Below are 18,023 nucleotides of genomic sequence, written 5' to 3'. Positions count from 1 at the left end.
TCTGCACAAGATGCGAACCTCAATGCTGTGCCATCAGGTCAGCGAGTCGCAACTTGATTGGGATTTGCAAATTCCCGGTGTTCTCACCGCATATCGGATGGCCCCTCGCGCGGGAACTGGCTATTTACGGTATGGCAGGGACGTCGCCGCCCCCCCCCCCCCCCCCCCCCCCGTTGAAGTGCAGCTGCGGGTCACATCAAACAACTCCAAATCTAAGATCTCGGACCACATGCGCTTCAATATTCAAAAGCTGATGAAAGCGCGGGAGGCGGCAAGGGAAAATTCTCATTCGTGCCAATTGGCCAATGAACGGCTGCGGTGCCTCTGTGCATCTGGACACGTGTGGGTTGCAGGTGACAGGGCCTGGCGCCACTGCCCCCAGGTACCATTGGCCACGTCGCCCAAATTGCTGAGACCCTGGAGGGGTCCTGTCGACGTCGTTCGGGTCGTCCGCCCGCAGTGCGTTAAGGTTCGGTGGGGCCGAAGGTGCTGGTTTGTTCATAATGTTGTCCTACCATCCCAGTTATCAATTTTATTCACCTGTAAAATTTAAAAGATGCAGCATAACTGCAGTATTGGACCTTGTTACCTGCTCAGCCAAGAGTCACGACGACACATTACACTTTCCACAAACATTATTTTAGGGCTGCAATTTCACCTTTTGCAAACTTCACATTCAAAGTAACTCCAGGCAGGGATCGTCTCTCTAAAAAGTTGGGGGATGACCATTTTTGTGCATATCAAAGCCGAAGATGTATGGTGGAAGGTTGTAAAAATGCATTTGCAGGAATGAAGAATAAATGACCATATCGAGGTGTCTGATGAAGGCTGTAATGAATAAAAACATAGCACAACTCTAACAGTGTGCTATTGGGATTTGTATTTTTAAAATAACACTACGTAATATGAATATATGCAAGGACATGAATGCGGTTGTGTTTTTACTGGGGTGGAACGGTAAATCAATTGTAATGAATTGTCTAGTTCATGAACACGATTACAGTATTGAATAAATTGCGATCCTCAATCAGGACTAAATAATAAGTAGAGTAAATGATTATACCTCTAATGTTCATAAATTGCAATTTAATATTTCTAACCAAACACATAATACGATACAATAAACACAAACTTGCCTATGTAGCTGATTGCTTTCATGCCTGGCTGAGCCTGTTTATGAATGTGTGAATTACTCGATGGGCCCCAATAGCTCTTGCAAGTACTGTATTTTGCATGTTAATGTGACACTAAACTGGATGAGGTGTTGCATTTAAGTTAAACAGTGCTTCTTTGTTGCCTGCAATGTTCTTGAGGTTCTCAAAGGTTAATCGTGACGAATAATAGACACTGCAACTTTGCTTACATTATGCTATTGTTTTCTACAATGAAATACTTTTGCAAATAATCACATCACATTTTAATCGTTAATACAGCCTGTAATAGGCACATTAGGCTATAGTCATACATTTATGCTTATTTAATACATTCCCCAGCCCAAATAGTTCACTCAAATCAGACAATATATGGGCACAGATCCACAGCTTCTCAGCCTATAAAAACAAAAAAGGGAAGCAGTATAAAACCATACTAACAAAAAAATTATTGTGATACTGTACTCTATTTATCACTTTATAATTAATTCAGTAAAAATTACGTTGATTACATTTGCACACCTTTGCAACAAAAAATGTTCACCATGCTTCTGCAATTTAAACATATTTGGCTAAATTAATGTTTAAAAGTTATATTAGAATGCATGGCCTTGGCACAATGCCCTATCATTGGCAATTTTGACATAAAAGAAAAAATCCATTAAATTATACATTCAACAACATGTTAATAAAGCCTGCTGACTTAATATGGACACAGTAAAGTTAAATGTGACCAGATTTCAGCAAATTATAATTAAAAACGGTCACATGCGATAGCATTTTCACTTGTTTTAAACATTGTTGGATACCAGCGGGGAAAAAAAACCCAAAACGCACATTTCCATAGTTAATTGCAGGCATATATTAAGATGAGTCATACGGGTGTATGTACTGCTGCAAATAATTTACTGCTGAACATTTTCACCGTTTGACAGTTAAGCCTTAAACTGGGATGAAAATGGTCATAATAGCCTCGCAGTCGGTGTGCTTAAAACTGTGGTAGTGTGCAGTGTTCACCATTCAACTCTCGCACCTGTAGTAAACCTTTGTAGTTGTGCATGCCGTCATTTGCTTGTGCATGCCGCATGCCAGTCGCAACGTGGTTGTTCAAGTCAGCGAGCGTCACATGTGTATGGACCGTTGAGTGTCATTCTTGCTCAAAGACCAAACGTGAAGATATGGAAGTACAATTACAAAAAAATTGCAGCTAAGCAATCAAGATATCCCATAGGTCTTCTTTGCAAAACAAATAATTTATATCAACTGGTCGACAATGCGTTTCTGTAAATTATGTATTGTTATTTTGCCAGATAAGGCCTGCTGAGCTATATTGCTCTTTTTCAGAATCGACTTGGCCACAAATCATAACGCAAAGAAGTGGTTTATCATGTGAAAGTGTATCGCAGCCAAATACTCCTAATTCATTGAAGTAAATAAATTGGGTCAGTGTACTCTCAAACGCATAATACAACTTTCAGAAACGGCGGCCACATCGCATTTACAGCCCGATGCTCACTTTTTAAGCAATCTAACAAAAAATTAAGTAAAATTTTAATCGTCACAAATAACTACTCTGCGACTATAGCAATGAACGATCGTTAAGCAAAAAAGTCAATTTGTTATTGTCCTAATTACGATTACAATATGATAAATCGCGAAAGAATTTCGATGCAGAGAACAACTTGGGTGGGGGGGGGGGTAGCAAAGTTACAAAATTAAACGTCGTGAGGGTATGCAGGCAGTGATGGTAACAGCTATGGAGATCGGTGGTTAACGAGTTGTCGAGAACCTGGCACTTAACGCAGCATTGATGAGTGGTGGGAGAAGCCAAAGAAGCGTGATTGCCGAAGACTTCGGAAACATGCAATGTACGTGAATACTACGTGGAGAACCAATTAGTACATGTTTACTGAATAACAGCGCATGAAGACCTTGAAAGAGCAATAGGGGCGACCCAAGAATAGCAGGTACTGTAGGCGAGCAATAGCTGAAGAAAATGAGATGTGACTACGAAGGAATAGCTATGACAGCGATGGCGATGAATCGGAAAGAGATGTAGAAGAGGGTGTTATTAATTGAGTTACAATATAAGTCAATTGGATTGTCGAGGTGTGTGTATATGAATGAGAGCGATGGGTAAGACCCAGGGAACGAGACGGTGTGGGTGGGGGCGACCGAGTAGTGAATGAGAGTGATGGGGGAGGCCCTGGGCACGTTCTGGGGTGGGTGGGGGAGACCCAGTGCTGAATGAAAGTGATGATGCGGGAGATCCTGGAGGAGAAACGAATGGCTTGAACGAGACGGGAAAGACCCAAGACATATGACGGGGTAAGGTTAAAAACAATGAGTGGATGGAATTACGACGGTGGGGGGGGGGAGCACAGCAGCGACGTTTGGAAGCCAGCGATGGAGGGGATGGCAATCCGAAGCTATGGTTGGACTGAATGCGAAAAATGTGGGTAGCGTAGAAGCCTTTGGGGGAATCCCACGACATTCAAGGCGATGCGAGGAGACGCACGGTGAACCCAGGCGCAAAGTTAAATATAAAACGACTTAAGAGTTAACCACCCCCCCACACACTTAATTGCGACGCTTTAAACGAGAACCCCGACGCGCTCTTAACGTTGTTTTATGTAACCGGGCCCTGACATGTGAAGCTGTGGGGGGTGGTAGGGGGGCCTAGGCCGCGCATTGGAGACGTGCCCATCAGCAGCGGCAGGATGAACACTTCCAACAGCGCACGCACTCACCTCGACAGCGATGAACGTAAGAATTCAACTAAAGCTGCCGTTCGGAAGAAAAAAAAACTTAAAAATGACAAAAATTCCGCCTGGAATTGGTGGACTGGGCCTCACCCCCTGACGTGGGCCCGGAGCGGCGATGAGGGGTGGTGTGGGGTGGGGGGTGGTGAAGGGATTCGAGTCTCGCTTTTTTCTCACCACCACCACCCACCACCGCCACTGTTAATCGTCAATCGCCGTCGCATTGAAACGCGTCAAAAAACATAATTAGGCAAGGCGGCTAACGTCGCAAAGCGAACGCGGCACTCACCTGGTACAAGTAGCTTATCCAGTTGGCGTCCATGAAGAGAGGCGGGAAAGTGGGTCTCAAAGTTAAAGGATGAGAAGTTTATTTTTAATTATTTTTTATCTAAAAAAAAATTCACCGGCGCGCCCCCGACAGGCTTGCGCTGGCGGTCCTGGTGACGGCGGCGCGGCGGAGGGACTAATAATGTGATAAGATCGCGTTGCAAGCCGCCGCGACGCGAACAAACAAAAGGGTTTAAAAGGCGCGGCCTGCTCCCGCGGAGAAGCCTCCTCTCGCCTCGCCTCCGCGAAAAGTGGGACGAGCGGCCACTTCCGGTTGACCCCTAACCCCTGCCCCCCCCTCTCTCCCTCCCTTCGGTCCCCCCACCACGCAACCACCGCCCTCACTCCTTTCCGCTTCCCACCGTCGTGACTTCCGTCGTGTGACGAGAGAGCTTCCGGTTCAATCCTGACCCCTGTTTGTCCTGCTCCTAAATCGCTTCCCCCTCCCCTCCCCCTCCTCCTCCCTCCACTCAAGATCGTCTTCTTCCTCCTCCCCTCAATCTCCCTCACTCCCTCCCTCCCCTGTACCCACATCAAATAAAATTTCCTCTCCAATCTCTCCCTTACTTTCTCTTCCCCCTGTACTCATTTGCCCCTCTCCCATCAGCTCAGTCTCCCATCTCCCCCTAATTAATCCTCTACCCTCTTCATTGTATCCCTCCCCTCCCCCTCTTCCTCTTACGCCTCATAACTACTGATAGACTCCCGTCAGAAGGTGTTCTAATATACACTGAATCGCATTACAACTGCTCACTGGCAAAATATGTATCCCGTCCAAAGGAGTTAGAAATAATAAGGTTTAGCTTTTGTAAAATTTTTATTTTCGTCTCAGTATACCACCGTCCTGCGAGGGCTCTTGTTACAGCCATCCAAGATCAGTGACCTCTTCCATTTTCAGCCTCGCATTGACCACAAATCATACTACAAATACTATATTTATAAAATGAGCCTAAAATGTATTGATTACATCCAATACTTGATTTGTCTTCAGTCCTTACTTCAACTGGTCCACTTTCAATATGTATTTCCCCCCTAAGAAATCAGGAAAAATAAGAATAACTCCTGGTTCATTTCTGAACTAAGTGACCTCCGAAAATAATGAGCATGGGCCATAGCAAGGAAATCAAAAAGTCCTAAAGCTACCCTACATTTCAGAATACTCCATAATAAGTGTACTGCTCAAATTAAAAAAGCGACACCTAAACACTTGAAATTATAGATATCTCCTAAGACAATCCCAAAAGATTTTGGTCTGCCATAAAATTCCTCCAATCTCCAGGACTCAACACTAACCCTGTTCATAGTCTTAATCATTGTCAGTGAAATTTCTGGTGAAAATATTCTTGACGCTTTCAACAATCGTTTTCTACAAGCAGAGAGTACATTTTAAACTAGTAATCTTTCATCAATGCATGTCACTCATTCTCCCACACCAAACCCTAATTATTTTGCCCCTAAATTTCTCAGGACATTCAGACTTAAAATTATAAACAATTCTCTACATCTTTTTTTTATCCCTACAATGCTGCTGAACCAGACAGCATTGTTCCAATATTTCAAAAATTAGGAGACAATGCTCTTGCATCCCTGATATGCCATTTGCTTAATATGTCTGTAAATTCCAACTCAATACCCATTTATTGTAAATTGTCATATGTCCATCCTTTGCACAAAGAGGAGGTGGGGGGATTTAAATAACCATCCAAATTACCAGCCCATCTATGTTGGTCTTTTATAAAACGTAAAAAACCGTTCAGAAACAGCTGGTCAACTTTCTAGTCTTATGGAAAATGCACTGAACATCAATCTGGCTTTATACCTAAGCTGATCACAAACAGTTTTTGACTACAATGTCTTACAATGTCCACGTTTCGTTCAAGCATATTAATCACTGGCTCCACGATCAAATTATTTAACAATATAAAAATCCTTGGCGTCATTCGACTCCAAATGTTCCTTTGACAGCTACTCCAACCACAATCAGATCTTGCAACTACCACCTCAGGGCCTTCTATCATGTATGTCCACTCATCACCACTGATATCGCCAATACCCTTGCCTGCAGCATCGTCCAGTCCTGTGTCGGCGATTGCAACACTGCCCTTGTTTGATTCTCATCAAGCAATTTCAAGAAACTCCAATGGTTGCAAAACAATCTTGCCTGCATAGTCCCTGGCGCCTGTCATCCTCAGTGAGATTCCCTCGCCTCCCTCCGCTCTGTTCACTAGTTTCCCATCACCACCAGGGTCAGCTAAATGATCACCTGTCTGTAACATTGTGCCTCTTTTTTCAGTCCACCTTATCGCTCTTCACTCGTCACTCTGAAATACAGCTCATGGTAGAACTATCTTCAACACAACTCACACATTTCTCTCTATACCAAGGACCAGGACTAGCATTGCCAGGCATAATTTCTCTGTGGCAGCCTCTGCCATCTGGAACACCATCCCGCTGAAAATCTACATCTACTTTTAAGATACACTTAAAGACCCACTTCTTTAGCCTGGCGTTCGAGCGACACTGAGCTTTTCGCTGCACCTCTGAGTCATGGTTATATACGTCTGTGATATTGTGCGCATGATAAATTGCATTAGTATTATTGTACCTTTGATCATCACATCTTACAAGCCAGGTTACTCGATTCTGGCCTTTGCAAAAAAAGCAACAGACTTGTTTATAAATTATTTATAAGGTAGAAAACAACGTGTAAAATTGGTAATTCTTTCCTTTGACTTCACTCTACTATAGAAAGGTGAAATCATAGGGTTCAGTGCTTATTCATATTCTATTTTCGATCTACATAAAGAGATTATAGTAAAATCTATCTCATTGTAAAATTAGACTTTTTACTGATGATACTTATTTATACCCCAGGATCTTCATGATAAATGTATGACAAAAAATTACAAGAAAATTTTACCTTTTTTTTACATAATCGCCTTGAAACCCCACCTGAATGCAAACACAACTAGATACGTTACTTTTAGGAATATCTACTACATCTCGGAACAATTTGCAATTTGACCATATGCACTCCCTGCTGTAGAATTGAAAATGTTTCTTGACATCTGGCTCAAATGTCATCTCGACTTCAAACATATATAAAATTTAAATAAAAAAACTTGTATAAAAACAAATCCTGCTTCTCATGTTCTACACAGAAACATTTTATAGCTACTACCGTTATGCCTATCATAGACTATGCTTACATCGTATACGAATAAGCCTCTAAAACCACTCTGGATTAATTAAATACTGTACTATTGTTATACTTCCTTATGTTTTATCTTACAAACTACTCTACTATCGCTGTGATCTATACCCCAAGACCAGTTATCACCCACTTTGAACTCGAGAGGGAAAGTCATTGGACAAGTTCATATTTAATGCATACACACATAACTCAGTCCCTTACCTATCCAAAGTATTTATCCATGACCACAATCCTCAAAATCTTAAGACGAACCACAGTACTGAAGTGTATTGTACCAAGGGAAAAACACTCAACTGGTTCTCACTCATTCTCTGTAAATGTCCCAAACATCTGGAATTCTATAGATTCAAACATGTCCATGCTCACTCTTTCATCTAAATCACAATGTAATGCTAAACTGTTGATTGTTTAGATCTTTAAATCTAGATCTTTATGAAAACTTAACCCTGCAATTGATTTTGGCATACATCCTTCTCTGACATATTGATATAAAGACCCACCTTATATTTGAATGTTTGTCATTTTATTGGCAAATGTATTTTGATCAGTCTAAAATATAATTCCCAAGCTGACTTACATTAGAGGGAATCTATTATGTATTTAACAATTATTTATATTTGAGCAATCATTTATAGTTCTCATGTGATACTGTTTTAGTGCTAATTTATATTTGCTGAATTGATGTACTTTATTTGTTTTGCGATTATCAGTCTGTTACCCAGGTAAATTTTGCAATTAAGACTATCCTGGTTTCTTCAGTTGTTCTCACCTATGCTGTTGTAACTTTCTGACCGGCAAATACTGGACATGTATGAAAAGGAGCTTCATGGCTCATCGGATTTCTCCAAGATAAATACAAACTCTGATTCTAAACAAAATAAACATTAACCTTGACTCCTCCCATTCCCCCCTCTTCACTGTTACAAAAAAATCAACAGATTCGTCAAAAGCCTTAAGATAACCAAAAATAGGCGATGTTTCGGGAAATGAACCTTCTCCAATAGCACGTAAATCATAACTGTTATAACTTATACTCTTAGGTTTTTTCGGTAAAGTAAAAAAACCTAAGAGTATGAATCCTTACAGTCACGATAGCTTCAAATCTATGGTATAACTTATCACAATACTTTACATTGACCTGCCACCCCCCCCCCCCCCAGATGAATTTCCGGCCCCCACCCCTCGTCCTTTGCCCCACCCTTCCATCCATCTCCAACGATTCGATTCCCTCAATTCCGTAAAAATTATACATCGCGATTCTCGCATCTACTCAATGTTTTGCCATCGAAGCGAACGTGATCGATCGGCAGCGATTGTGAGCTCGCGGACACGCCATAGACACGTGACGCGATAGAAGCAAGCTCAACCTTCAAAAATAAAAGAAAAACACCGTCAACTGTGTCGAGTTTACATACATCGATTCCAACAAAACCAGAAAAAAGAATCGTTGGTCGGGGTGAATCGACGCGAAATCGCGGGAACCCGCGGGCCCACGTTTTTGAACTCCATCGCGGCGGTGGAGGTGGACGCGGCGGCCGCGTCTCGCCGCGGACGATCGAACAATCAACACTGCAACACCGCGACAAACGTGTGTTTACATCCCGTCCACCACACGAGCGGAGCGAACACAGAGGCGGGGGTGGTGGGGGGCGGCAGTGTTCGACAATATGGCGATACGATGTGACGATAATCGTATCGTCCCGATTTTCCCTCCCGAAATTATCGAAATATCGCGATTATCGCGGCTGATTTTTATTATTTCCCTTTTTTTTATCGCTGTATTCGCTGACCCAGAGGGGATGCTGCTATTTTGTGGAAACGATTCCTTAAATGTCGCGTTGGGAATATTTTTCTTTACCGGAGTAATAGAGGCATGGCGGTTGTTGGCACCATTGTCGGGATTTTCTGTAAATATTTTAAGTATTTCTCGTGTACGTATCCGACAACCGTGTGCGTGAATATATTGTACAGGTAACGATTGCACGTATTATGGCAGGATTATGATAAAATAATAGCAATCGAACGTTTACATAATCTGTACTGGCAGCGCAGGCAAGAAGCAGGAAAACGGTAACAAAAAAAATATTGACAATCTGTGAAATGCAAAGTTATGGGGAAACATCGCGATAATTGTCTTATCGTGGGCATTGATATTGTATATTGTGGTAAATTATACCGCGGTAATCGTTGGTCATAAAAGTAGTTGGGGGGGTTTTTGTTGTTATCGACTTTTAACGGCGCTTAAATGTATGGCAATGAGTCAACCTGCCAAGCAGCGAGCCTTCGAAATTTCACGTGGCCTCAGAGTGCACCTATCCTGGCACCGCCACTAAGTGGCCAATAACGTTTGTTAAATCAACACTGGGAAAACGCAGCGCACGGTCAATTCGGCACGTCACAACAACACAGCGTATCGTGATATACCTATCTTCATTGTCTTTTTACCAAATATTTACATTGAAATAAATGTTAACGAGCAAGATATCTGTGGTTCTAAAGCAATATCAGTCTTATACCCATTGGTTGATGTTTTGTTGTCATTGACGCAGGTCCTTGGACCCACGTGGATGCCCTAGGACTCATCGTTGCTGGTGCTGTACCCCTGGTTGCTTCATCCCGGGCTGCACTGGAGTGCTGCTCTCTCTTCTCTCTTCCGTGTTTCCCTGCCGCTAAGCCAAAATCCCACCCCCTTCTACCCTGATATCGAGTGATTGACGGCCCGACGTTTATGTGACCCATCATCGTTTTCGTCACCAGTAACAATACACAAAATGGAGTCGGCATCAACAGCAGATGTTGACGTTTTGCTCTTCCCACCAGAAAAACGAATTAAATCGGCTGTCTGGGAATATTTTGGCTACCAGAAAGATGACAAAGGCTGCCTTATTAATACTGGATGGCCAATTTGCCGAACGTGTTTGGTTGCAGTATCCAACAAGGCTGGTAACACATCAAACATGATGACTCATTTGCGTGAATATCACCCAGCACTGCATACAGAAGCGTCATCTTCTGCTGGTGTTTCCTTTGTTTCACCAAGCACCACCCTTGCTACTCCTAGATCCATTCGACTGTCATTTGCTGAGACTATTGAAGGGACAAGGTCTAAGAAGTTGAATCGTGAATCAAAAGAGGCCAGAGCTTTGGATAAGGCTGTGTCCTACTTCCTGGCTAAAGACATGCAACCTTTTTGCACAGTTGAAATGCCTGGTTTTAAGCAGCTTGTCTCCAAGCTGAATCCTAAGTATGACATGCCTGGCAGAACCTTTTTCACGACAAAGGCAGTACCAGAACTTTACAATGAAACAAAGGCCAAGGTCCAGCAGTCATTGGATTCTGCCTGCTGGTTCTCTGTCACAACTGATACCTGGGTGGGCTGCACTGGGAAAGGGGAGCCCTACATGAGTCTGACAGTGCACTACATCAGGGTAACAGCAGACGGTGAATGGAAGCTCGAGTCACACTGCCTGGATACATGCTACATACCTGAGGATTACAGCGGCATGCACATTGCAGAAGCTTTCCAAGAAATGCTGCAAGAGTGGAGCCTAAATGTCCTCAAACTGAGCAGCGTCATCACAGAAAGTGCTACCAGCATGAAAAAGGCATTCAGTGAGCGGATGAAATTGCAGTGGTTGGGCTGCTTTGGCCAAAACCTAAACCTGGCCGTTCACAAGTCTCTGAAGATCGAGATTGTGGAGTCGGCAGTGAACTTATGTCGTAACGTGGTAAGTGCCTTCAATAGGAGCTGGAAGAAGAAGAGGGAATTGACGAAGAAACAAGCTGAGCTAGGAATGGAGCAGCAAACCCTTATTCAAGACACAACAACCAAGTGGGGGGGCATATACGAAATGGTGGCCCGACTCCTGGAACAGCGGCAACCTGTGCGTGCTGTGTTGGCAGCAGACCAAGGAAACTTGCATCTTAATCCAATGGATACTGACATTGCAATACTTGAAGACCTGGCAGCGGTGCTCGGCCCACTGCACGAGTTCACAGACTCATTGGCCTCTGAAAAATATGTCACTGTGTCTGCCTTGCGACCAGTATTACACCACATCCTGAATGACATATTGGGGGAAAAGTACGGTGACACCAGCTTGGCGAGAGACTTAAAGACGTGCATCGCTGGTGAACTCAAGTCTTGCTATGCCAGTGACAATGTTAAGATTCTCGATGTGTGCTCATTTCTAGATCCTCGATTCAAGAGTGACTTTGTAACAGATTTACCATCTGTCACTGTGGATTTGATGGAATGCATCAGCGCAGTGGAAGAAAATATTTTCACGACGCAAAGTGTTGCCACGTCTACAAAACTAGAATCCGGTGCCAGCTCAACAGGAGCTTCTGCTAATGTGACTACCTCTCCTGTAAAAGAAGAAGTGCCTGGTGCAATCGGAGCCAAAACTAACAAACTTGGGGCAATACTGAAAAAGATTACGGCCGCCAACCAACTTCATAAAGAAGGCACCGACGCTGATGACGGTGCATCATTAGCAAGCAGAGTGAAGAAAGAGATCCACCACTACATTTCTGAGCCTCTATATAATGCTGAAAGTGACCCTCTGCGCTGGTGGTCCGTTCGTTGCATTGACTTTCCCTTGCTGTCAAAGGCAGCTGAGAAGTATCTGTGCATCCCTGCCACCAGCGTACCATCTGAGCGAGCATTCGGCACACCGGGGCAAATTGTCACACCGTTTAAATCACAGCTGTCTCATGAACACTTAAACATGCTTATTTTCTTGCATCACAACTTAAAGTAAGCCTTGACTATTGTAGTAACGCATTTTCTGGATAAAGTACTCTGGAAAATAGATGCACCCCATACTTACATAGGAGCCAACACGTGGGAGTGGTGGTTAGCACACAGCGTTCACTGATACCATAAACTCGCACCCCAAACTTGCACCCGGTATCAATAAAGTTATACATCTGGTAACATCTACCGAATTATAAGATGCAATGCCCAACTTTTGCTTTAAAATAAGGGGGAGAAAATGATAGAGAATATGGTAGTTTCCATTTTGTGTAACTGACAGCATGTGTGTCGAAACAAAGCAATTTGGATTGTAAAGTTTTAATGATTCTAAGACTTAACGCAGGTTTTTTTTGTTAAACTGCAGTTGCTGGCACAGGCGCAAAGACCCAAAATGTCAAGCAGTCTTCAACAGACACCACTGTCAAAGTTGTACGAGATAAGAGTTAACTTTAGAAGTTAATTTAGCAAGGTTATAAGGACTTGGGAAAGAGACAAGTGGGATTTCCAAAGTTGACCAGTGCACTGGAAGAAGAAAGAGAAGTGGTTTGAGCCATAGTATGGGAGTCGAACAGTCTGGATGTATGGTGGTTGAACAGGCAAGTAGATTTAATCCTCAAGATGGGTATAGGAATCCCTGAGTGAAATCCATAAAACAGTAACGGTCTTAGCAAGAGTGATACTATGGTGACTGACCGCCGGTGAGCGATTGACTTGAGTGAATCAGTGAGTTCTGGATCATTAAATCAACCTGCTGTATACAATCTATCAAGTATAGTGAAGTAGGAACTGGATGCTTTACTCAATATATGACAATTTTTCCCATTCAAATTTGTGATTAAAACAGTTCAGAGTAAAGAAAAAGGCTTTGACATAAAAGAAAACTAGCTATGATACCTCCTTAGCCAGATTAGTAATACTGTATAGCAATTCCATGACATCAGGTTGGGTTGTTCCAAGTAGATTAATAGTTTTACTATGGATAAGAATATTGTTTAATATGATGGCAGGAACAATGAAATTTCCAGTATTACATGATATATAAAATACGTATCACCCTTTTTTTTTACTCCATATATGATGACTTGCCCTTTTTATGTTGAGTGAACTGCAGTTAAGCAAATAAGTCATCTTGATACCGGAAGTATTGCAAAACACAACAAAAGATATACGTGTAAAATACAATTAAACGCAATTTATGAGAAACTGACATCGTGACTATACCACAACCTAAATGCTAACACCTGTACACATGCACCCTGCAAAATGTTATATAAAACAATGTCTCGAATCTGATCCGCTGAGGACTGAGGTACAGAAACACTCCGACTAGCTGGACTAATACGGGGGGCCCTGGTTCGGTTAGCTGAAACGTCTGGCTTGCCACGTAATTTAATGAAAACCTCCGGTTTAATGTATTGTTATCAGGCTTGTTTACACAGGAAAGCCTCGCTGAATCTAGACTTTTTCTGAAGGATCTACCAAATGCTTGTAGGAGGGAGTGATGATTGCTATGTATATTCCAATTGAGTAATTTGCAGAAATTTTTTCAAACTTGGACCATGACGCCCACACACAATGGCCTATTCTTGCGAATGACATAATGGGATCTTGAACGTTCACTGTGAAACAGAACACGCTATTGATAGTCCATGTCACTGCCGTACGTAACAAAAATAAAATCTTGTGTACATATGTTAAATGTGTGCATTTTACTCGATAAACCAAAAACAACTAAAAGTACTGGCTGTATCTGTCCCGTGTATCGTTTTCTGTCGGTCGGTTTGGTACGTTGCCACCCCATCATCTCCCACCATTCATACACCAACCCCACCACTCCTGCACTACCTCTATCAAAACATTCCTGCGGAGGGAGCTGGGAGGAACGTTGGGTTGCTGCTCGGTCAATGGCCAGGGTCAACGGCGGCATGGTGTATTCCGCAAATATGGCCGACTGCAGGGCGGGCACAAGTCGGCGTGAGTATATTAAACGTTGGGTTTTATAAGGGCACCACGGGGTGACCAGCCCCTCCCCACCCAGCCCCACCCCTCCCAACCACCACCCAGCCCCACCCTCCCCACCCAGCCCCACCCCTCCTATTTTTGGATGCACGACGGACGGACACAATAATCCCCTGTGGGCTGGTGTAATCAGGAGGTTCCTAGCCAGTAGAACAGTCCTTAAAGAGCTGCATGCGGCTCCTGACCCGCAAGTTGCTGATTCCTGGTTGAGTCAACTAAAGACCATGTTATAAATATCTTATCGTCTAGTCAACTAGACCATGTTATATAGTGTACGTCTGAAATAGACTCGTGCAGTTTGAAAATAATGTTACTGCATATTTTATGTAAATGATTCATTGATATTATTTAATTTAAATTCGTTTTTTTTCATTGGTCCACCCATTCCAGCTAAATGTAAAATCCGACTACCTAGGGGTTTTACTGTGGAAAAATGTTGAATATGCAAGTATAGAAAATTACGTTGAAATGTTTTCTTGTCATGCACAAATAGGCATACAAAAATATTACTGGACAAAAGTAAAGTACAAACTACTTCGAACGTAGGAAAATGCTTTACCTTATAAGTGAATGTAGGAGAGATTAAGAATACCATGTACAGGTAGTCCCCGAGTTACGATGGCTCGACTTGCGATATTTCGATCTTACGATGGCGATACGACAAAATTGTCATCAACAACCTAACATCGTTCAAGTATGCAGACGACGGACAGAATCTTGGTGAGTACAGTACAATGATACGTTACAATACGGTCAATGCATGTATGATACGTAGCTCTAGCGATTTCATTTTAGGGTTACCACGATACGATACATACGTTCAATGCATGTTAAAAGTTTTTTTTTTATATAGCAGATAGGATTGTTTCCTGAAAAAACTTTCTATTAAATTGCAGTTCATATAGGTAGGCTAAGAATTTACCTTGTTTTTGTTAACTTTACATTTTACTGTGCAATACAGTATTGTAATTAATAAATACATACAGTATATAGCAGAGGTGGGACAAAGTCATTGTTATGCAAGTCCAAGTCGAGTCTGAAGTCATCAAATTCATGACTCGAGTCTGACTCGAGTCCAAGTCACATGACTCGAGTCCACACCTCAGAGGTGGGACAAAGTCATTGTTATGCAAGTCCAAGTCGAGTCTGAAGTCATCAAATTCATGACTCGAGTCCAAGTCACATGACTCGAGTCCACACCTCTGGTATATAGTTTATACACAACGGTACTGTAAGTTGCTCTGTTTTGCTAAATTATCACCATTCTTTAAGACTCCTGGGTAGGCTAGGCCATCTTCGACTTACGATATTTGCGACTTACGATGGGGTCGTCGTAACGCATCTCCATCGTAAGTAGAGGACTACCTGTATGTGAAAAAGTCATATTTGTAAACATCGCAAGAAAATGACAGACCGTGCAAAAATTCTGCACTGGGGTGGGGGCGGTTAATTGGTCAGGGCAGATATGTGGTCAGATATGCAACTCTTAATTATAACGTACGAGTGCACGGATTTTCCAAAAATTATAAATTAGACGATGTTATATTCTTAAATAATATGTATAAGTTTGCTAAACATTTGGGAGATAACTGTGTAAAAGACACAACTGGAAAACAATAATATTCTTAAATAATATGTACAAGTTTACTAAACATTTGGGAGATAACTGTGTAAAAGACACAGCTGGAAAACAATAGTATTCTTAAATAATATGTACAAGTTTGCTAAACATTTGGGAGATAACTGTGTAAAAGACAACTGGAAAACGATAATATTCTTAAATAATATGTACAAGTTTACTAAACATTTGGGAGATAACTGTGTCAAAGACACAACTGGAAAACAATAATATTCTTAAATAATATGTACAAGTTTGCTAAACATTTGGGAGATAACTGTGTCAAAGACACAACTGGAAAACAACATAAATTAGTCCCTAGAGCAAATACCGAAAGTGGACTGGGATCAAAATTAAGAGGTGGACGAGAGTAGATTGGAGTGAATTTGAAAAGCTAAACTTGACATTAAGGAACATACTAATATCTGAAGTACTTTTTTTTTAATCAAGGCATATTGCCTGATATGGCATGGAGCGTAAACATGAACACTGACGAATAATGTGGAACAAAAGCTCAAAAGTGCGCCAAGCATGGAGCTATGCATTCTTGGGATTGTCGACAGAGGAATACGTGGATTCAAGAACATGCAGGTTAAAGACTTCATCTTAAGTGAAATATGTGTGCTTGGGAATAACATGTTGCTGCTAGAAGGGATAAATGGCCAGTGGGTGAAAATAACTACTGAGTGGCAAAGGAGGGACCGTGCCCAAAACTATGCCAATCGCAGAGATGGAGCAATGAAATGGGATTCTAGATTTGAAGCTTTCGTGACTGCAATGATTCATTCTTAGGTTTTTTTCGGTAAAGTCACGTAGGTAAAAACGGAAGCTTGTGTTGCCTCCGAAACGTCGTGATTTTTATTTTATTTTACGTTTTAATGTTTTTACCTACGTGACTTGACCGAAAAAACCTAAGAATACAATGAGATGGGCTTGTGTGCAGGTGCTATATGAATTGTTACAGTGCGAGGGATGGGGAGGCCTTCATCCAGCAGTGGATTTTTAAACTACAGGATAATTTTCGTGATTGTGTATGCAAACATTGAGCATTTTTCAAGAACTGTTAAACAATATATTGAGCCACAACACAACTGCAACAACTCGACTACAATCACACAACTAGAACTTCTCAATCACAGCAACATGACTATTATTGGGTTGAACAAGCAACCTTGTATCCGTTGGTACACACGGTAAAGGCACCAGCAGAGTCAATGATATGTATGGGAAAATTAACCAGGAACTGGAAATTAAAGAGAGAAGACAAAGAATGGGAATAGGATGGAAAAGGAATGGAAAAACGGGACCAAAGGGGTAAGAAAATATTAGGAAAAGGCGACATCAAAACCTCGACGCTGCTGCAAGGAAACGGCACCTGTTTTCACAGTGGACGGTGGGGTTTATGGGCGGCTTGAGCTGAATCACATAGAAATTTAGATATTCTGTCCTGTATAGACGAGAAGGGAGTGGTTCAGAATGTGGATGGCCACACACAAGTCTCGGTATTAAACGAAACTATGTTTTATTTGACCAGGTAAAGTCCACTTAGTTATATATCTATATATCACCTGGCCAAAAATGAATCGCTCAACGAAGTGATTGGTTCTTTAGGTAAAGTCACGTAGGTATATACCTACGTGACTTTACCGAAAGAACCAAAGAGTATGGATTCCTCCAGTCACGAAAGCTTCAAATCAACTCTCAACGCATGTTGATTCTAAATGTGGAGGGGAAAACCCGGAGGACCTGGAGAAAAATCCACGTGGGCCACGGGGAGAGAGTTACCGCAAAATCTACATATAAAAGGCCTCAGAGTCGGGATCGAACCCACACGCTCCTGATAGTTGGCGAGTTTGTTAACATCTCGTCGCCGTCATTTGTGGGAGGCTTGAGCCGATTAATATCGATTAGGAATCGCGCTGTTGGGTACGCACGGTGCGAAATAAGTTTTAAATAGATACATACAAAGTGCTATATTTCTGAAGACTTCCCGCCTCAAGCATCAACAACAACAACCACCACAGGAACAACAGCAGCTGCTTGACCGGTGCTTTCATCCCTTACATGAGCATATTGTATGGGACTTCTTTCGCACCGTACGTAGCCAAACCGTGCTAATCGGAGGCGCTGTATTACCAACATGCGTTGGACAGTGGTGCAAAAGCACAAATTA

The 18,023-nt window shown here is 42.3% G+C and overlaps 2 protein-coding genes across 4 annotated transcripts in view; one reads left to right on the top strand and one right to left on the bottom strand.

Moving 5' to 3' along the window:
• Positions 1 to 4,507, bottom strand: part of LOC133359051 (transcriptional regulator ovo-like) — a 58,428-nt gene extending 53,921 nt beyond the window's left edge. The window contains 2 exon segments of the mRNA XM_061577430.1: positions 2,185 to 2,303; positions 4,203 to 4,507. Of these exon segments, the coding sequence (XP_061433414.1) occupies positions 2,185 to 2,231 (47 nt within the window). The 5' untranslated portion in view covers positions 2,232 to 2,303; positions 4,203 to 4,507.
• Positions 3,402 to 13,930, top strand: LOC133359048 (E3 SUMO-protein ligase ZBED1-like). Of its 3 annotated transcripts, none has more exons than XM_061577425.1 (2): positions 3,402 to 3,479; positions 10,004 to 13,930. In XM_061577425.1, the coding sequence occupies exon 2, from the start codon at positions 10,226 to 10,228 to the stop codon at positions 12,215 to 12,217; it is 1,992 nt and encodes a 663-aa protein (XP_061433409.1). In that variant the 5' UTR covers positions 3,402 to 3,479; positions 10,004 to 10,225; the 3' UTR covers positions 12,218 to 13,930. The 3 variants fall into 3 exon arrangements, with proteins under 3 accessions (XP_061433409.1, XP_061433408.1, XP_061433410.1); XM_061577424.1 differs by lacking the exon at positions 3,402 to 3,479 and adding an exon at positions 8,691 to 9,042; XM_061577426.1 differs by lacking the exon at positions 3,402 to 3,479 and adding an exon at positions 9,287 to 9,425.
• Positions 13,931 to 18,023: the final 4,093 nt, after the last annotated feature.

Source organism: Lethenteron reissneri, chromosome 64 (genome assembly GCF_015708825.2).
Source record: "Lethenteron reissneri isolate LAM-NWPU_2019-01 chromosome 64, ASM1570882v1, whole genome shotgun sequence".
Taxonomy (NCBI): Eukaryota; Metazoa; Chordata; class Hyperoartia; order Petromyzontiformes; family Petromyzontidae; genus Lethenteron; species Lethenteron reissneri.
Note: the sequence above shows the minus strand (reverse complement) of the source record. Positions and strands in the feature narration are given on the sequence as shown.

Excerpts from the sequence above, each read along its gene's own strand:
- LOC133359048 (XM_061577425.1), top strand. The coding sequence starts at position 10,226 with ATGGAGTCGGCATCAACAGCAGATGTTGACGTTTTGCTCTTCCCACCA.